The following is a 17,706-nucleotide window of genomic DNA, read 5'->3' on the forward strand; positions in this document are numbered from 1 at the left end:
GTGGAATTCTTTCCGCGAAGAATCGATTAATGATATGTTCAAGGCTAGCGAGCGAATCCCAATGATGAAAATGACGTCGGTGTCTGTCCACCCCACCTCGATGTGCAGCTCGCGCGGGGTTCGGTCGTTGTTGTGGCAGACATGAGGAGCGAATTTCCCGAGCTGTGGAACGAGTTGCCTAGTTGACCGGTGCTAGGAAGACATGAGGGCATAGCTTCGGTCTGACAGGCACATCCGTAAAGTGATTGGACGGGTGATTGGACGGGTATGACGATTGTGCTCTTGGAGAGCTCGGGGGGAATGTCGGCGAATCTAGCCATATTGAGGAATTTAGATTTCCCGAGCAAGCTCATTGAAGCAATTCTGGACCAGAGCCCATCCACAGCTTGGCTTACCCCGCAGAGCTGTGTGACTACAGAGCCAGAATAAAAAGAGACACGTAGAAGCCCATCATACCACGGAGCTGCTAAATCTTTGTAATTCCAATCCGCTCTACTTGCCCGTTCTTGGCTCTGTTATTCCTCTTCTCTTGACATTTCGGATTCTTCAACGACTTGCGTTGTGGCTCTATTGAACCTCACCAAACCCCCACCAACAAACCCCCGCTCCAAAACAATGGCTCCATTCACTCTCAAATGGGGAATCCTGGCCACGGGTGGCATCGCTGAGAGTCAGTATTGATGCCTCTAATCCTTTGCGCCTCCTCTCCCCTAGCTTTACCTCTCACACTTCTTCTATTCACCTCGGACTCTCACTGACTGCGTTATTGCAGACTTCACCCAGGATCTCCTCACCAACCCCGCAGCCCGAGAAGTCGATGATGTGTGCCACGAAATCGTTGCGGTCGCCTCTTCCACTTCCAGCCAGCGGGCGGCAGACTTCATCAAGAAGATTGATGGGCCTGCCTCAGCCAAGTCTTACGGCTCCTATGCCGAGCTCGTCGCTGACCCCAACGTCGACATCATCTACGTCGCTACTCCCCACAGCCACCACTTCCAGAACGCCATGTTGGCCATCCAGGCTGGCAAGAATGTCCTCTGCGAGAAGGCTCTCACCGTGACGGCGTCCCAGACCAAGAAGTTGATCGAGGCTGCCCGAGAGAAGAACGTCTTCTTTATGGAGGCCGTTTGGACCCGATTCTTCCCTCTCAGCATCAAGATTCGAGAGATGATCCAGTCCGGCGTCATTGGCCCCGTCTACCGGGTAACTGGTAAGAGAGACCCTTTTGCCTGCGAGAGCTCAGCTTAGACGGCCCGTTTAAGCCCAATTTCAAATCACTTGACTAACGCTCTTCTGCAGCCGATCTCTCCTTCGGAAATGACCTCCCCAATGGCAGGATTGACTTTCCTGATTCCCACCGTATGGTTAACCCCGATCTCGCTGGTGGCGCCCTGCTCGACCTGGGCATCTACTCTTTGACCTGGGTATTCCAGACGCTCTACCACCTGAAGGCCGAGGAAGACAAGGAGGTCCCCAACGTGGTGTCTGCCATTAACAAATATGACACTGGCACGGATGAGATGACCACCATTATCTGCCAATTCCCCAAGAGCAAGGCCATGGGTATCGCCATGACCAGCTTGCGCGTCGGCACCGACCTGGACGGGCTCTACACTGGCGGACCTGCTATTCGCATCCAGGGCGCTGGTGGCGAGATCCAAGTGAAGGGTCCCGCGTACCGGCCTACCGAGTACTCTGTGATTAAGAAGGACGGTAAAGGCCAGGTCGAGTTGGTTGAGTGCCCGATCCCCCAGGACCCCAAGCGTAACAACTGGGGCCACGGCATGTTCTGGGAAGCCGATGAGTGCGCACGATGCATCCGCGATGGAAAGAAGGAAAGCAGCACCATGCCGTGGTCGGAGAGCATCGTGATCCTCGAGACTATGGAGTCAGCGCTCACGCAGGGTGGTGTGCAGTACCCGGACCTGATTACGTCGGACGTTTTCGATGCCAACAGCCCGCTCAACACTGGCAAGCGATAAACGCACCGTTCATTACGGAGTACTCCGTACAGACTACCGTACAGTCTTGATGAAAACAAACAGGGGAGGGGTGCTCTCTAAGCTAGGCCCCTAGGCAGACCACGGCATAATTAGCGAGGCGGGCAACGTGGGAGACGGGGGAAGCCACGTCCACGACATGCAGGGACTCGGGAAGTTCGCGGAGAGGCTGGAGATGCCGGCGCTACGAGACGATGGATGGTTCGTGTCAGATAAGTACACGGTACAAGAGAGCAGATTAGGAGGACATAAACTAGCAATCGGACGATCATGCGTTCTTGACGACCCTTGGAGGCTGGGCATGAATATCCAACCCTTGCCATTGTCGCCTTTGCCAAACCCCCTGGTTCGCTTGGATCAGCACGACACGACACGCGAGGCGCCCAAGCGTCTAATATGGCCCGGGAACTATCCGCGGTGGTTTGACTCGTGAGGCTCCAAGTTCAGCCCGGCTGATCGGAGATGTCGTGCATAGCAAGAACCCATGCCTGAGGCCCCCTGTCGATAGCGCTGCGCTGTGCATCTGAAGCACGATCCGGGGTGTGGAATCATGTGTCGAGCGCCCGCCAGCCCGCAGCGGCGTTAATCGAAGCATCGCCAACAGGGACGGGGACCAGGGCGACGGGGAAGGGGAACAGGGTCGCAGCGGGCAGCCTCACATTTCCATTGTCTAGTCTGTTTGGGGTGACGCCATGTGTGCTGTATCCGTAAAGTGTGAGGTGATGTGAACAACAGGACCCTGGATGTGGAGATGGGCAAATTGTGTGGAGATGGCCATGGAACTTTCAAAGAGGGGACGGGCGTTTGGCGGGAGGTTTCCGAGGCGTTCGTAGCCGGGGGGGCTGGCAGGATCGCGAACTTATTGGTTTACGTACTATGCAGTCCGTGGGATTCCCTGGACGGCCGGGGCCTGAGCATAGGACAACTTAGTAATTATCTCGAGTCTTGTTGGTTTGGATTGCGAGTTCCTATCAGGTCACAGCGTGGGATGGGGTTGTTGCAGTGCTAATTGCTCGGTACTTAATACTCCCGAAGCGGAAGTCGTTTGGAAGGGCTGATCAGCCACGAATGGAACCAGCTGGCGGGGACTTTGGGCACTAACACACGTTGTTACAGCGCACACCTCCCCCCTGGAAACTCCACTCCCAACCACAAACGCACCCGGACCAGACAAGCAAGACACAGACTCACGCACACACAACTCCACCCCACTCTCTTCAACCACGATGACACTCCAAAACCGTTGGAAAAAACTAATCACCATCTCCATCTCCATGCTCCGTACGGACTACAACCAAACGTGACAAAGGACGCTCAGACATCGTCTGCTCGCTCGTTCATCCCCCCGCTTAATTCTCGCACGCCCCTCCAAAACGGGAAGTCGACGAGAACCGCCCGTAGAAGTCGACACCCTGACCTCGTTCCAACCCAAGCGTCTCCAGGTTTTGCCCCATCACCAACCCCGAAACCACCTCTAGAGTCGCCATGGCGAGTGGTTCGTCGGCGATACCGGCTGGCCACGGGAACGGGCCAGCAGCAGCACCCGCCCAGCCTCATCACCAACCGCAACAAGAAGGAGACAAGGGGAAGGGCCGTGTCGACGAGGGCGCCGAAACCGCCGGCGCTGAGACATCGGCTTCCGCTTCCACACCCGCTTCCGCATCCGCTTCCGCGACGGCCCAGGCCGAGACATACGAGGCCACGCACGTGCACGCCGTCTACGAGGCCATCGCGCCGCACTTCTCGTCTACTCGCCACAAGCCGTGGCCGCTCGTCGCCCAGTTCCTGCTCGGTCAGCGCCCCGGCAGCATCGGGCTCGACGTCGGCTGCGGCAACGGGAAGTACCTGCGCGTCAACCCGGCCATCCACATCCTGGGCTCCGACCGCAGTGCCGCCCTCGTCCGCCTCGCCTGGGAGGGGCAGCGTGCCGAGAGACCGGCCCAGGACGACGTTGCGGTACCTGGGATCGGACAGGTAGACGTTGCTGTCGCCGATGGCCTCGCGCTGCCGCATCGCCACTCCGCCGTCGACTTTGTCATTAGCATTGCCGTCATCCACCATCTCTCTACACCTGCCCGCCGGCGCGAGGCTATCGCCGCGCTGCTCGAGTGCGTGCGACCCCGCGAAGGCCGCGTCCTGGTGTACGTGTGGGCGCTGGAGCAGGCGTCGAGCCGCCGCGGCTGGGACGAGGGCAGCGACCAAGACACGCTGGTGCCGTGGGTGATGCGCAAGCCCAAGGGCCAGGGCCCAGAGGAGACGTTCCAGCGCTACTATCACCTGTACCGCAAGGGCGAGCTGGAGGAGGATGCCGTCGCGGCTGGCGGCGTGGTTGAGGACAGCGGCTATGAGAGGGATAACTGGTGGGTGATATGTAGTCGGCCATCGTGAGATACCACATGGCCTGCTAGACTACAAGATGGAAATCAAAAACCCTTTAGAGCGGGGGTCATAAAAACCAAGTAAAACTTACTGAAACAAAATCACCATGTGACATTAAATGGGTGTCAGAGCACCCTCAAACAATGTAATGACTGTAGCCATTCGCAACTTTACTCTTCCTTCTCTGACCCAATAACTGTACAACCTCCGCATCTTCTCTATCAACTTTGATAAGGTCTGTCAAAATACAAAATTTCAAATCTGTTCCCGCTGTCCCATGATGTCCACCATTCCATCCCAACCGGTCCGATCCCTTTCCCCATGCTCCTCATTTCCGACTCCTCTCTCTTCTTCCGAGGCATAATAATGCCCAGGAACAGAACAATCTAAACAGCCCCTGTTTTTTTTTGGCCTTTCAAATCCTCCCAGTTCCATGCCCCTGGCAAGCCTACCCCTGCATGCCCTCGTGCGCCTCTACCCATACAAGACCAACCAAGAAGGAAAAAAACCGGTCTGAAAAATGACAAGACAACGAAATGAAGAAAAGCAAAAATACCCTGTGTTTTTGGCTTTTGGTTCGCATGAAAAAATGTCTTTCGCCTCGTATCCTTCGTGTCCCATCCCGTCGTCGCCCCATGCCATGAATGCTGTTGTAAGATATGTCTCCCAAAAAAAGTCCCTTTGTACCCTCGTTCCAAAACGTTTCAAGTAATAGATGGAGAGAACCGTTTTCCTACGTCCAGTTTATCCTCGTCCCGATGCAACCCATATGCTGTGTGAGGTGTTCGTGATTGTGTGATTGTGTTTCCGTCCCCGGTAAAAGACCATGCGTCGCCGTTTCGTGTCGCCTGCTGTCCAAAACAACCCTCGTTTCCCAACCCTGGGCAATTGCTGCCCAAACAAAATCAAGTTCAACTCCTTATTCGCCCGTGCCCCCCCATGATGTGAGGAGGGTGAGCTGATTTATGCCATGCGCCGCCTATGGCTTGACTCGCGCTGGAGCCGGTCATCGGGACTAGCTCGTCGCTTCAATCCGGCCGTTTCCATGGAATAACTCGCGAGGGCGGGGAGAAGTGGTGCCTGGCTTGGCGGAGTAGTCATGGGAATTGTTGCTGCCCCTGCAGGAGTGCTATATGGGCTTACACCCGTAGTGAGCTCGGCGACTCCTGGAAGAAGTCCTCCTCCTCGCGGTGGTGGTTGGTTCTGGATCGGGGCCAAGCCAGGTCCTGGCACGTAGTGAAGTTCGTTGGGGTCGGGTGCCATGGGCATCGGGGGCGGAGGAATCGACTCGCGGCGAGAGATGATGGTGCGGCCGCTTGGGACACCTGCCATGGGTTGCGGCCGGTTGTAGATGGCTCGAGGAGATGGAGCTCGCAAGTCACGGGGCAAACTGCCCTGGGAGGCTGAGTGGGCGTGGCTGCGAGAGGGGGAGTTTCGATGATTGTTGATGTTGTTATCGACGTTGACGGCAGCGAGGGAGAATGGAATCACACCGGCTCGTCGAGCCATATCAGCCTCGCCGAGTTGCCAGTGCATGGCCTCTGCTGCTCGCCAGGGGACGGCCATTTCCTCCGCGACCTTTGCCCACATCTCTGGCTTGAATCTGTAATCATGTTAGCTTGAGCTTCAAGTTTAAGGGGTCCAGAGATAGCTGAGAACCGAAGACGATGGAGTCTGTCTAGTTCCGAGTCCCTGAAGCGGATAGATTGTGGTCCTTACCTCTCGTACAGTCTCGCAAGCTTGTTCTTGCGCTCTTCATCCCACTCGCTTCGTCTTTCGAGGTAGTTCTGATAGTGGAGGCGACAGCTGATGGCGCTTCGGCCGGGGAGACGCTTGGAGATATCCTCCCACTTCATACCACTCCCCCGGAGCTCGATGATGAGTGCATCCTCTTCTGGCGACCACTTACTCTGCTTCTTGACGGGTTGGTCCGAGACGTGTGGAGGCATGCTGCGCCTACCAGTCGACATCGGGGCTTGAGCTACGGGCGGCGCACCATGCACAGCTGGCCGAGCTGGAGCGCGAGCGGCCTCTGCTGAAGGGGGTTGAGGCACGGGAGCAGGCGTGGGAGCAGTTTGGAGTTGTCGAGGCGGAGAAACTGAAGACTCATCTGAGTCGGAGCCTTTTAGGAGGGCGGCGATATCCACGTTGACAGCCGGTGTGCCCGATCTGCCCACGCGGGGACTGTTGGCATAGGAGCGCGGAGCGCGCACCAGATCGAGGCGGTCCTGCGCAACCGCGATGGACGGAAACTCTGCCCGCAAGAGGCAGAGCGGAGACTCGCTCTTGAGTTGGGCCAGCTCGGCGACTCGTCTGGGTCTGATCTACGTCTGGCTTGGGGGAGGCTTTGGATAAGCCCTGCGTCGTCGAACAACGCCGTGTATCAAGGCACAACAGGAGCACTTTGAGGCGTGACTTCTTTCTAGGCGACGCCGGGGGAATAGTGGCCGATAAGGGGAAAGAGTGCGGGATACCTCGGCGGTGGTCGAGTGTGGTCTGAGATCGACCAGGAGGCTCAAACTTGAAACAGTAAGAACAGTCGAAGAAGGTTGGTGGCTTTGGTGTGCCTGCTGGATGCGGAAACCGTGCCTGTGATGGAGGGGTGCTGGTTCAGGTCGATGATGTCGGCTCAGGCAGGTACCTCGAAGAGAGAGAGAAGAGAAGAAAGGGGAATTGTCTCGGGAGGCGGCAGTAGCAGGTAGTTTAGATGATGAACGTGGCTCGTCGTGATGCTGAAGGCAGTCACCTATGTGTGATTGGTGATTTCCAGGGCACTGTCAACCAATGGGCGGAGATGAGACGAGCTGGTTGAGGCAGAGCAGACACGAGGGCGCCAAAGGGGGGGCAAGGTAAAAAGGCCAGGGTGAGGCTGGTTTCTCGCAGCTTGCTGGCGACGGGGACCAGGCCGGAGCAGAGTGGGATGGGGAACGTGTCGGGTTGAAGAAGCTGAGAGAGAGTTGAGGTAGTCTGTTCCGCAGAAGAAACGTCGGCAGGGTGTTGTAGTAGTAGCAGCAGCAGTAGTGTAGTAGTACGGTAGTACGCAGTAGGAGGAGCCTAGGAGGAGTCTCAGGCGCAGGACAAGGCCGGGACCCACGTCGGGGAGTGCTTCGCTTGGCTTCCAGGTCTGCCGGAGTCGAGACACGGAGAGGGCAAGAGCTAAAGATGGAGCTATGTACGTAGTAGCCGTAGTCGAGGGGGGCGCGGAGGAAAAAGAAAAGAAGAGTTGGCCCGAGAGAAGTGGTTTTGATGGTTGTCGAGTGCTTCGGGTAGCCAGGAGGCGCGACGTACTTGGTACTCCGTCACAGTGGGGAGGAAGCACAGGAAGCCGGGGTCTAATTACATCAAGCCCAAGCGTCCGATGCAGCGTAGCCAAGTGACTGGCCATCTTAACAAGAGCCTAGGGCTATACGTGACAAGGCGAGAACCAAAGCACAGGAACAGGAACAACGAGCAAGCATAGAGTCGGGTCGGTCAAGGACCTCTAGTATGGACAGGGGGAGGGGTGTGGCACGAGAGACGCCAGACGCCAGGGGAGGGTGCGGTGAACAGGGCCAAGTCAAGTCAAGCCAAGTGGGAGTGGGCGGAGGTGGAGTCGACATGTTTGGCAATAAGGCAAAGCGCATCGACAGGTCGAGGATGGATGGGATGGGATGGGGAGCGCCGCCGCCTGAGGCTTTGGTACCTTGCGTTTCTCAGCGTTGAAGAAAAAAAAAAAGAAGAGTGATGCAACGGTCGAGGCACGCCCCCGTCCCGTCCCCGGTTCTCACTGCTCGCTGCTCACTGCTCAGGTCTCAGCCCAGGTTGAGCAGGTCCCAGGTGCCAAGCTCCATCTCCAGTTGGTTCCAGCTCATGTTCCAGTTACAATCCTGCCCGAGTCCTTGATGGGCAACGGATGGGGAAAGAGACTCTGGGTGGCCCCCATTTTGCCGCTTCGCGCTTCGCCTCGCTCCATGCTGCCCACGATGGCCTCAGCATCACCGGTTCCCTAGTCAGGTAAGGCCCGAGAATAACGCCCAGGGCAGCAGCGCCCCGTACATGTCATAATACCGGTCAGTAAGAGAAAGTGTCGGTCTCTCAAGTTGGAACGGATGTACTTGGGCCCAGTACCGCCTGGCCTTGGCGTCGCTGTCAGTCTGGCGGCCACGGGCAGCACGCTACACGCCCCTGGACCTCATGCCCACGCCCCTCCCTCCCCTTCCTTGCAACGGGTTGGGTTGGGTTGAACGATGCGATCTTCGCATGGGGCCGTCCGCCTTCCCGGCTCCGATTTTTTTCATCTGGAGACTGGGGGAGGGAAGGGTTTGAGAACGGGCTGGAATCGCGCGTGGAGGGGGTCGGGGGAGCGAGCGAGCGAGGGATGGATGGATGCTGCTGTCCAGCGCAATGCCACGACACATGCATAAAGTCTCATCAATCTGGGCTTGCCCGGGCGATCCATCTCCGGCGCGGGCTGCCTCGGCGGTGCTGGTACCGTACAGTATCGCCGTTTTACCGTCTCGTCCGTCCACTATCCACTGGACCCTTAAGCCCTCAGTCGCTCAATCCGGAGTCCCTCAGTCCCTCGGTCCCTCGGTCTCGTATTTTGACCCAAGGCCTCACTGGCCTCAATACCCAGAAGTAGAAGTCGGTTACGGCCCTATGGCGCCTCTCGTGGTGGTCACGAATGTATCGAGGGAGTGTACGCGCCGTTCACACCCGCCTTCGATCCCCGGCAGGCCGGAGATGGGTCAAGAGCACATCCGTGGAGCATGTAGCAAGGAGCATGGAGCGTGGAGCGCAGCGGCCGTGCCAAATAATGGCGCAAGGGAGGCTGCTTCCAGCACGACGACACCCGAGGCGTTCGCACGAACCACCTAGTTCGAGGCAGGTCGGTAAGTTATTGACGATGTGCTGTCCAGGACCTGGGTCAAGGGTCCCCCTCGCCGAGCCTCCGCGCAGCTACGCTCGGCCAAGCGCAAGGAAGGGGGTTGTTGAGTCGAGTCGAGTACGAGCGCGCGTGTGAGTGAGCGAGCGAGCGGGCCAGTGAGTGGATGAGCGGGCGTCATTGAGTCCCCACAAGAAGGTCGACCCCTTCCAAAGGACCTGCGAGAGCGCGGGTGAGGACGTGTGAAAGAGCCTGCAGTCTGTGACGACGTGGTGTGAGGTAGGCCTGGCCACCAATCTCTTGAGAAGGCGCGCTAGCACATCCAGGAACTCCCTGGGAGACAGAGCTCAGGGCGGCAAGCGGGGAGAAGTTGTGACATGGAATACATGCGAGGTACAGGCATGCGGGCGATGTCATGCGTGCCAATGAGGTACTTCGCGGTACCCGCCAACCGAAGTCGACGTCGCCATCGCCATCATTATGCTGAATGATGATGCTGATGGGAGCGCATAGCAAGGATACGTAATGTACTCGATCACCACACACAGAGCAGCACAGCTCATAGGAGCGAGAGCGCAAGACGCAGCATCGTATCGCACATCAGACAAGCAGTTCCCAGGATTGTCAGTTCTAGGTTAGGCGCCCCAGGCACGACGTTTGACGTACCTCGTCGGACATTGCCCATGGCCGACAACCAACAACCAACAAACCAAACCCAGCAGCCAGGTACCGCGCCAGCATCTCGAGCGTCAGCGTCAGCGTCAGTCAGCGTCAGCGCGCGCTGGTGATGGGTTGGTGATGATCACCACGAGCGGCTTGGGCGCCAATCGCCGGCTTTGGCGCAGTGCGGGATGGCCTTCCCACAGACGCACCACAGACGCACCCGGTAATGTATTGGAGACGTAGGCCATATTTTACTCAAGCTAGAATGAACCGCACCCGCAACTACGTATCATGTACCAAGACCGAGTCGGCACCCTTGCATATCCAAACTCAACCGGAGAGAACACTCGTTCAGTCACTCACTCATTCGCTCTAGCTCTGGTTGCTATGAAACCCAACAAAGAAAGAGAAGAAGAAAAAACTGAGCTCCCTGTTAACAATCAAGGCCCAAAGGAGGCGTGTCACTTGAGTTTTTTTTTTTTTACTAGGTTCACCACACCACATCACATCACATCACATCGGATCTGTCGTTAGGGAAATAGCGGCGGTTGGCGAGATGCAGGGCAAAGCCACAACGCCGGTTGAACAAGCCAGCCCACATCCACATTACTCGACGAATAATTAGCACGCGGGGGCGCCCCGACTGACAGTGACAGCCCCCAAGAGCAGTGGCTCCAGCCATGTCCAACAGACTGACAGACTGACAACGGAGCCGGTGGCCCTGGTCCTTCTCCCACCTTGGAAAAAGGCGCGAAAAGCACGAGCCCAAAGACTGTCTGTGCGTTAACAGCCCGCGACAACTCCCACGCAGGTTTGAGTTTGGCGGGTGAGGCTTGGGGCTTGGGGCTTGGGGCTGGGGCTGGGGCTGGTGCTTGACTCGAGTGAACGTTTCGGGGCGCGCGGAATTTGGAACCAACAAAGAAAAGGCCCGGGCCGAGCATTGTAAGTGGCTCAAAACGGAGTCTCCAGTGAGGGTCTCCGTGGGAATGAAACCTAACGCCAGCCCCAATCCAAGCTCTCTCTGTAAGGTACGAGGTACCTAGCTGATGTGATGGATCATGGTTTCAATCTGGGGCCATCATCAGATCTGTCCAGACGGCCACCCGCAGCCTAACCTTGAGCCCGGCCGAACCCAGCAAAACGCCGGTGCGCCATGAAAAGGACAGCTTCTCTTCGTTTGCTCCACGCCGTCTTCCGCCTAGTACCACGGGAGCCGGGAGCACCCTGGATGGTGCTGATGAACTGGCGGTCAAAAATATGACATCCATCCCCAACGAGGGAGAACCCCTCTGATGATGGAGGTGGCGGTGATGGTGGCAGTCGTGTCGGTCGGTCGAGGGCTGGTGAGTTGGTGAGTTGATGAGCTGGTGCCGGCGCTGGTGTCATGGATCATGGACCTAGAATCCAGGGCCGTCGTGGATTGTGGCGTGTGCTATGTACGAAGGCTGGCGCAGGAAGTTTGACAACATCAATGCAGGTATCGAGGCAGCCCCCACACAGTACGATATGCGGTCGATCAATGGCGACGTAGCAACAAGTGTCTTACAGAAACTCTCCCCTAAAAATTTAGAAACAGACAAGCAATTTATGGTTATGTACGGTGCTCTATAGTGCACTTTAGGCTAACAGTGCCCTGTTGAAACCTCACTTTTAAGAGAATAAGAATTGAACTCAAATGCATTCATTACCTAGTAGGTAGGTACCAAATAGTCAAGATCCAAGGGGTTTTTTAGGCACTGAAAGACACAGATCACGCACTGTACTATACTGTACAGTCGGTACGTATCTATACCTTGGGGAGTCGTCCAAATTCCTGCGCCATCCTTCGTAGACAACCTACCTTGGGCGGTATGTACCTACAGGTATGTATGATGTAGGTCTGTATGTGTGTGCGCTGTTACGTGCGTTGTTGGGTGCGGTACTCCATACAATACCTTGGAAGCAGACCGTCGATTGAATGCGTAAAGTCATGTACGTAGTATTCGGTGCGTGTGAGCTACCTGGTACATATCTTATGTCTGGGGGTTGCGGCTTACGGGCTTGTCCGCGGGGGGGGGGAGCCACCATGCCTCGAGCGTTCATCGACGTCCATGAACCATGATCGACCACCAACACGACCCCCCTTTCCCTCACATCCCCTTCTCCACTCCCTCCTCTGTCGTCCACGCACGCCTGGCATCAAGCCACATGGCCCAATCTGGTTCCTGTCTGTCTCTCCTCTTCCGTTCTGGCGGTCGTCCGGCCGGTTGGTCGGCTATCAGAGGCAACGCAACCCAACAGCTGTGAGGGAGGGGCGTGAAAGGCCAAGGCGCAAAGTCGGGGACATATGCAAGCCTCTCGCCGTAGTGGTGTCGTGCGAGAGGACGACAACTGCTTCTCTGGTGCTGGTGCCCAGGTGCCGCAACAACGGCCACTGGGTATCCTCCACCACCAGCGAACCGCCCCGCGCTGTCTGAGACATCTCGGCATTGTGCTTGCAGCGCGCGTTAACTAACAAGCCTCGCCCTCACCCTCGCTGTCGCCCTCGCCATCCCCCCCCCCGCAGCTTGCGCCTCGCAGCTCGCAGCTCGCAGCAGCAGGCTCTTCCCGCAGGCATGCCACGGTCGTCAGGCTCTGAGGTCCCTCTCCAAGGACGCCACGTTGTTGCCAGCCAGCAGTCGACATCATCTGTGGCAGGGTTCCACCTCGGTGGCATCGTGACCGCCACCCGACCTCCACCTCGATGAAAGAATTTTTCCTTCTTCTTCCTTCTTTTATGCCCTTGCTCAGCCCGTTTTAGGCCCAGGCCATCTGCTCGAGCTCGCCGCCCCTCCTCCCCTGGCCTCCCTTGCTCCAAAAATGGGCAGGATGAGGCGGGCTGGAGAAAGCTGGATCTGCGGCCAGGGACCAGGGCTCTATCGACGGAGGCGGCCACCAGACCACAGGGCGGCCGGCCGGCATGGCGGCGGGGTGAATGAAACGCTCTCCAGCGCACAACGCAGCAGTTGGGACATGATACAGGACTGTGATGGGGGCGTGGGAGTTGCCACAGCGAGGCTTGCCTGGATCAATTAGTTCTCGAGCCCCAAGCCCCCGCGACTACTTCAGGCCAAGATGAGGATGGCCATCTGTCCCTTGCTGGTGAGGCCTGAAGGTGATACATAGGTTAGGAGCAGCAAGCAGGCAGGCGGCCGTTTTGCTGTTGGTGCCCGAGCAAAGCAAGTCGCCAGATCTCCCACCTGCCGTGTCGTATTGCTCGCCCATCCGCCAGCTCGTCTACCCCGGTACACATTCCGTTACGCATCGTAGAGTGATTGCCGGTGCCCCTCTGACGAAAACCCCTGCCCAATGGCGGGTTCACAGCCCCAGCTTCGACCTCTCCCTGCGCTTCCATCGTGAGTTGTCGCGAGCATTAGACCATGATGTGGGATTGCGAATGCCGTCCTTCCAAGGCCCCCAAAGGCACCAAAAGGGCCCCACTGGCCGTCACGAACCATCCACATCCATTCAAGCACCGGATCGAGGGTCAAGTGAGCTGCGGCGTATGTACGTGTGTCGTTCCTCCAGCCACTCCGCGGCCTATCAGTGGGCCCCAGCTCTTGCAGCTCTTACAGTTGCGGTCATGTTTGAGCAGAAGGGGGGCGGCTGGACCGCGGCGCAGCTTAGACACGCCGGTCTGGAGGTCGAATAGGATGAGGTTTCTCCCCAGTGGGAACCCGGGCGACAACGCGACTGGTCGGCGGTTGGTTTGGCAAACACGGCGATGGAAGAAAATCCTGCGGGGTTGGGGGGACGGGATTAGCGACGGGGATGGAGGCAGTTTGGCGGCTGTCTCATTGGCAATTTGGCCTTGGTACTAGCATCGCATCCGTTCTGCATCAGCATCGCCTCGTCCAAGAGGCAGCATGCTTTGCTTTGTTTGCCATGCGCACCCCGAGACCCCTACGTAGGAATGCCGCACCATTTACGAAGCGCTCCCGCGCCTGATTCTTGCCAGCTTGTCAGCGACGTCATGGGCGGATCTACAAGGCACGCTGCAAGCTCGGTCAGCTCAGCCAGCTCTGCCAGCGCAAGCCTCAAAGCACGCCGGGAGCAAGCAAGCAAGCACCAGCGCATGGGGGTCGCATGGAGGAGAAACATGGGGGAACTTGGCGGCTTGTAGGGGTTGGGCGGGTCGCCACAGGCCCGGGCGGCAGCGTCCCGTCATGTCTGACGTTTGTGTTGTCTCGCCCTATCTTGTCTAATCTTACCGTGTCTTGCCTTGTTCTGTCACTACTCACTAATGCTCGGTCGGTCCTTGACGCGGACGGAACCAAGCGTGTGGGGGCTGGAGTCGGGCAGCGGATCAAGGACAGGGCATGGTCCGATGGGCGATGGGATGTGTGGGATGGGATGGGGGACGACAACGACAATGCTGATGGATGACCATCTCGGTCTCTCGATGACCTCGATGGTCTGGTCTCGATGGTCTCGATGGCCTCGATGCGCGCGATAGACTCACCCCCTTCCGCCCTTGTGTTTCCCCCGAGTTGGGCGTTTGTGTCCTTCACCGATCGAGCGCACGCAGGGCTCCACGTCGCTGGCCGGCTTTGGCTTTGGCTTTGGCACCAGGACTCGGGTGTCGACATGTTTCGATCCCCATGGGTTGCAAATTGGCCGCTCCCCGTCACACAGCGAGCGCTCTCAGCGCCGTACCCAACGTGGCGGTGAGCGAGCATCTTGTGGCGGAGCGTGACGATACCGACTCGGGTATCAAAGCGCCTTGGGGGGCCACGGCCAGGCCTGAATGAGCTTGGTGAATCAATCAATGGCCTCGTGATATCTCTTTTCTCATGACTCCTTTTACATAACAGGGCACAGCATTGCAAGGCGAAGCCCAAAGTGGTTCACCGCATTCCTTGAATGTGGAATCTCCAAAATGACGATGCCCCAAGCTCCAGAGCTGAGAATAGCATTGCTTCTAGCGGAAAAGTAAGGGGTGTGCTTTTTGTCACCGTCACACCATTGCCGGTCGTGGGACTCGGCACATCTGGCCTGATGAAAAGGGCTTCAGTCCTGAATTAATGTCCTAATGTTCATGTTGCAGATGCAAACACGGACGCTGTGCTGGCACGGACTGCAGATACGCACAGGCACCGGACCGGCTGTGGTGGTGAAGAAGCATCTCAACAAGCCGACCTGATATGAGACCTTTCCTTTTCAAGGCGTCAAGACTCAAGAGGCCAGACAAGAGGCAATAAGCCACCCGCGCCGCTCGGTTGGGGGGCGCTGCGAACCCCGGCGGAGGATTTATGACTTGTCACGAGGAGCCTGCAGCGAACACGACCCAGGCGTTTCATCCCGTCCCCCCATCTGTTTGCACGGCTAGCCTCGCCTCGTTATGCTACATATCAGATCGATCCTAGTGCACCGTTTCCCGTGGCCCATGGCCCATGGCCCATGGATGGCCAAGGTTTACTGACTTGTGCTGCCTTCTCAATTCAGCCCTACGTGACAGGTCGGTCTAACAGAGCAGCTAGTACATACGCAGGCTCCGCACACCCTCCCTCTAATCACCCTTTCCCCGGTCGCACGACGTCTGGCCATCAAACACCACGCAGACGCGGTCCTACCGAGCACGACTGACTTTGTGATGCACCGGAGGCGGGCCCGAGCGGACACTGAGTTGTCGCCGTCGCAATCTAAACTTGTTCCTCTTACAACAGCGCCCGCCCTCCGCATTGAGCCGGACCCGGACCCGGAGGCCAAAGAGCGAGTGCCAGACCGGGGGCCATGTCGACCAGGGCCGCGGACAGCGAATGCCCCAGTTCCAACCCACGTTTTCCCGACGGACGGCTTTGAGCCGCCGCGGAGCGCTATACTACATAGTACGTAGCTACATGTGCATTGCAAAAGTAGGTACGTACTGGACGCATACATTCGTTAATTACCAAACACTCAGATGGATGTCGGGGAGCTGCCGCTGCTGCATGTTCTGCTGCGGGCCACACGGCCAGCGGCAAGCGGCCCAGATGGCGACGGAGCGCACACAATGTGGAGTCGGCCGGCGGCGGGCGACCCTGGTGCAACTCGTTATGCGCGAAATCTGGCGTCGGGGCTTGCATTCGATGCTTGCATTCGATGCTGTCGTTGCGCTTCCGTGTTTCCAGACGGACGGGTCCGCGGGCGACGCCGACAAACGCCAGCCGGACCAATCGCCGGTCTTGGTCCTGACCGGGCCGGCTTGGGGGTGATGGAGGGGTTTGCTGTTGCCCTCGCACAGAGATCAATCTCTAGACTAGTACGCGAGTTATATGTATGTGTGCGTCTGGGTGTCCAGATGTAGACTTCATTAGCCGCTTAGGTGCGGACTATCAATGGTTGCAAGCCTAGCACAAGACAGCGCAGCACCCGCGCCCGCATATCATATCATATCATATTGCAACGACGGTCAACAACACGGCATCGGCAAACATGCCACGGACAACGCGTATCGCGCATCGCGCAAATGCAACGGCAACAACAGAGGGATGGCCCCGAGGTGAGCTGTTACCATTGCCTATTTCGGCATGTTTCTGCTTGTCACCCATTGGCCGGATCATCTCTCCCCCTCCAGATTCCCCCCCACTTGCTCGACATATGTACGGCTTCCACGTCGGAGAGTGTCTGGGGTGAGGCAGGGGAACCTGTCCGTACGTACGAATACGTTCATCCAATGCCGAACATAGTACATGATAGAAGAGGAGACAGGGGGGGGAGACAGAGACCGGCCTTAGTCATTGTGTAGGTAATGATCTTTTCTTGGTTTCATGCAAGCTGCAGGTCAAGGGAAAAAAGAAAAACCAAAGAAATCCTTGTCATAGCTAAGCTCCAACCTGCTTAGTTCCCAAGGATACCAGGTGCGGTTCGAGAATTTCTGCGCCGCTATGTGGCTAAGTAGAAGATTGATCTCTGTGTTGGTGGGCAATAGTAGTTCAGTGGCTGGAAATTAACCCCACTATTGGCTTGAAACCAGGGAAGAAACAAGCATACGGTAAGGTACGCAGTACGAAGTACGGAGCCTGACTTACATACCTCCCTAACCAGGCGCGGTGGGTTCGAGGTTTGTAATAGTTCCTTTATGCAGAACAAAGCAACGCATAAGTTCAGTAACTGTTTTCGTCGGTACCTAACTAGGAAGAGAGAGGTTCCCGCAGATTAGCGACCAGAGGCCCAGACTGCAGTTCCACAGGTCGGCCGACAGCTCACTTTCCTCGGGAGTCTGGGCCCAATCCGAACCAGGGCGAGATATCATCCAGATATTATGGCCACTCGCAGGCAGCTCTCTCAACGATTCGCAAGGCGCGGGCGTCTGGCTGGACCTATCAGAAACCGGCGCCTCCCCCGTTGAGGCCATGCTCCGAGGTAAGGCCTGCGGGCAATGAGGCGCGCAGGCATGCTTCTGTGGCCATGTCCATCTCATGCGAGGGGCGCGTCAGTCGAAACACGGGCGATGCGCGCAATCGGAATATGAGGCATTGAGCGAGGAGGGATCCATGGTTGGTTTTCCTTATTCTCCGCCCCGGCATCCACTCTTCCGCCGGCATGTCTCTCCTCGTCTGTCTCTCACTCTGTCCTTCTCTCCCTCAACGACGACTGCATAATCGCGACCCCACCACACTTTCATCAATCGAAGCACGCACATGGATGAGAACCCCTCCAACCCCTCCAAGTCCAAGTTCCTCGCTGAGTGGTACTCAGGCCCCAGATTCCAACTCCATCCGAACCCGGGTACCTAAGTTACCTACCTCAGGTACCTAAGCAAGCCCCCCTCCCTCCAATCCGTGAATTGCGGCGCACGGC

The 17,706-nt window shown here is 57.5% G+C and overlaps 6 protein-coding genes across 6 annotated transcripts; 3 read left to right on the plus strand and 3 right to left on the minus strand.

Annotated features, from left to right (window-relative positions):
* Positions 1–615: 615 nt before the first annotated feature.
* On the plus strand, positions 616–1,982 carry BGZ61DRAFT_473762 (uncharacterized protein; the record flags this gene model as incomplete). Its single annotated transcript, XM_046248495.1, has 3 exons — positions 616–670; positions 773–1,210; positions 1,300–1,982. 3 exons carry the CDS (start codon positions 616–618, stop codon positions 1,980–1,982), a joined length of 1,176 nt encoding a protein of 391 aa, XP_046109921.1.
* Positions 1,983–3,136: 1,154 nt separating this feature from the next.
* BGZ61DRAFT_443766 (S-adenosyl-L-methionine-dependent methyltransferase) lies at positions 3,137–4,530 on the plus strand. The gene has a single exon (XM_046244915.1). It carries the CDS (start codon positions 3,486–3,488, stop codon positions 4,386–4,388), a length of 903 nt encoding a protein of 300 aa, XP_046109922.1. The 5' UTR covers positions 3,137–3,485; the 3' UTR covers positions 4,389–4,530.
* Positions 4,531–5,342: 812 nt separating this feature from the next.
* BGZ61DRAFT_490850 (uncharacterized protein) lies at positions 5,343–6,349 on the minus strand (the record flags this gene model as incomplete). Its single annotated transcript, XM_046250368.1, has 2 exons — positions 5,343–5,982; positions 6,099–6,349. The coding sequence occupies 2 exons, from the start codon at positions 6,347–6,349 to the stop codon at positions 5,343–5,345; spliced, it is 891 nt and encodes a 296-aa protein (XP_046109923.1).
* Positions 6,350–6,737: 388 nt separating this feature from the next.
* On the minus strand, positions 6,738–7,810 carry BGZ61DRAFT_135665 (uncharacterized protein). The gene has a single exon (XM_046237217.1). The coding sequence runs from the start codon at positions 7,762–7,764 to the stop codon at positions 7,126–7,128; it is 639 nt and encodes a 212-aa protein (XP_046109924.1). The 5' UTR covers positions 7,765–7,810; the 3' UTR covers positions 6,738–7,125.
* A 6,042-nt stretch (positions 7,811–13,852) lies between these two features.
* On the minus strand, positions 13,853–14,193 carry BGZ61DRAFT_443772 (uncharacterized protein). Its single transcript, XM_046244916.1, has one exon. The coding sequence runs from the start codon at positions 14,090–14,092 to the stop codon at positions 13,937–13,939; it is 156 nt and encodes a 51-aa protein (XP_046109925.1). The 5' UTR covers positions 14,093–14,193; the 3' UTR covers positions 13,853–13,936.
* Positions 14,194–16,211: 2,018 nt separating this feature from the next.
* On the plus strand, positions 16,212–16,573 carry BGZ61DRAFT_443775 (uncharacterized protein). The gene has a single exon (XM_046244917.1). The coding sequence runs from the start codon at positions 16,339–16,341 to the stop codon at positions 16,537–16,539; it is 201 nt and encodes a 66-aa protein (XP_046109926.1). The 5' UTR covers positions 16,212–16,338; the 3' UTR covers positions 16,540–16,573.
* The last annotated feature ends 1,133 nt before the right edge of the window (positions 16,574–17,706 follow it).

Source organism: Ilyonectria robusta, assembly GCF_021365365.1.
Source record: "Ilyonectria robusta strain PMI_751 chromosome Unknown BGZ61scaffold_3, whole genome shotgun sequence".
Taxonomy (NCBI): domain Eukaryota; kingdom Fungi; phylum Ascomycota; class Sordariomycetes; order Hypocreales; family Nectriaceae; genus Ilyonectria; species Ilyonectria robusta.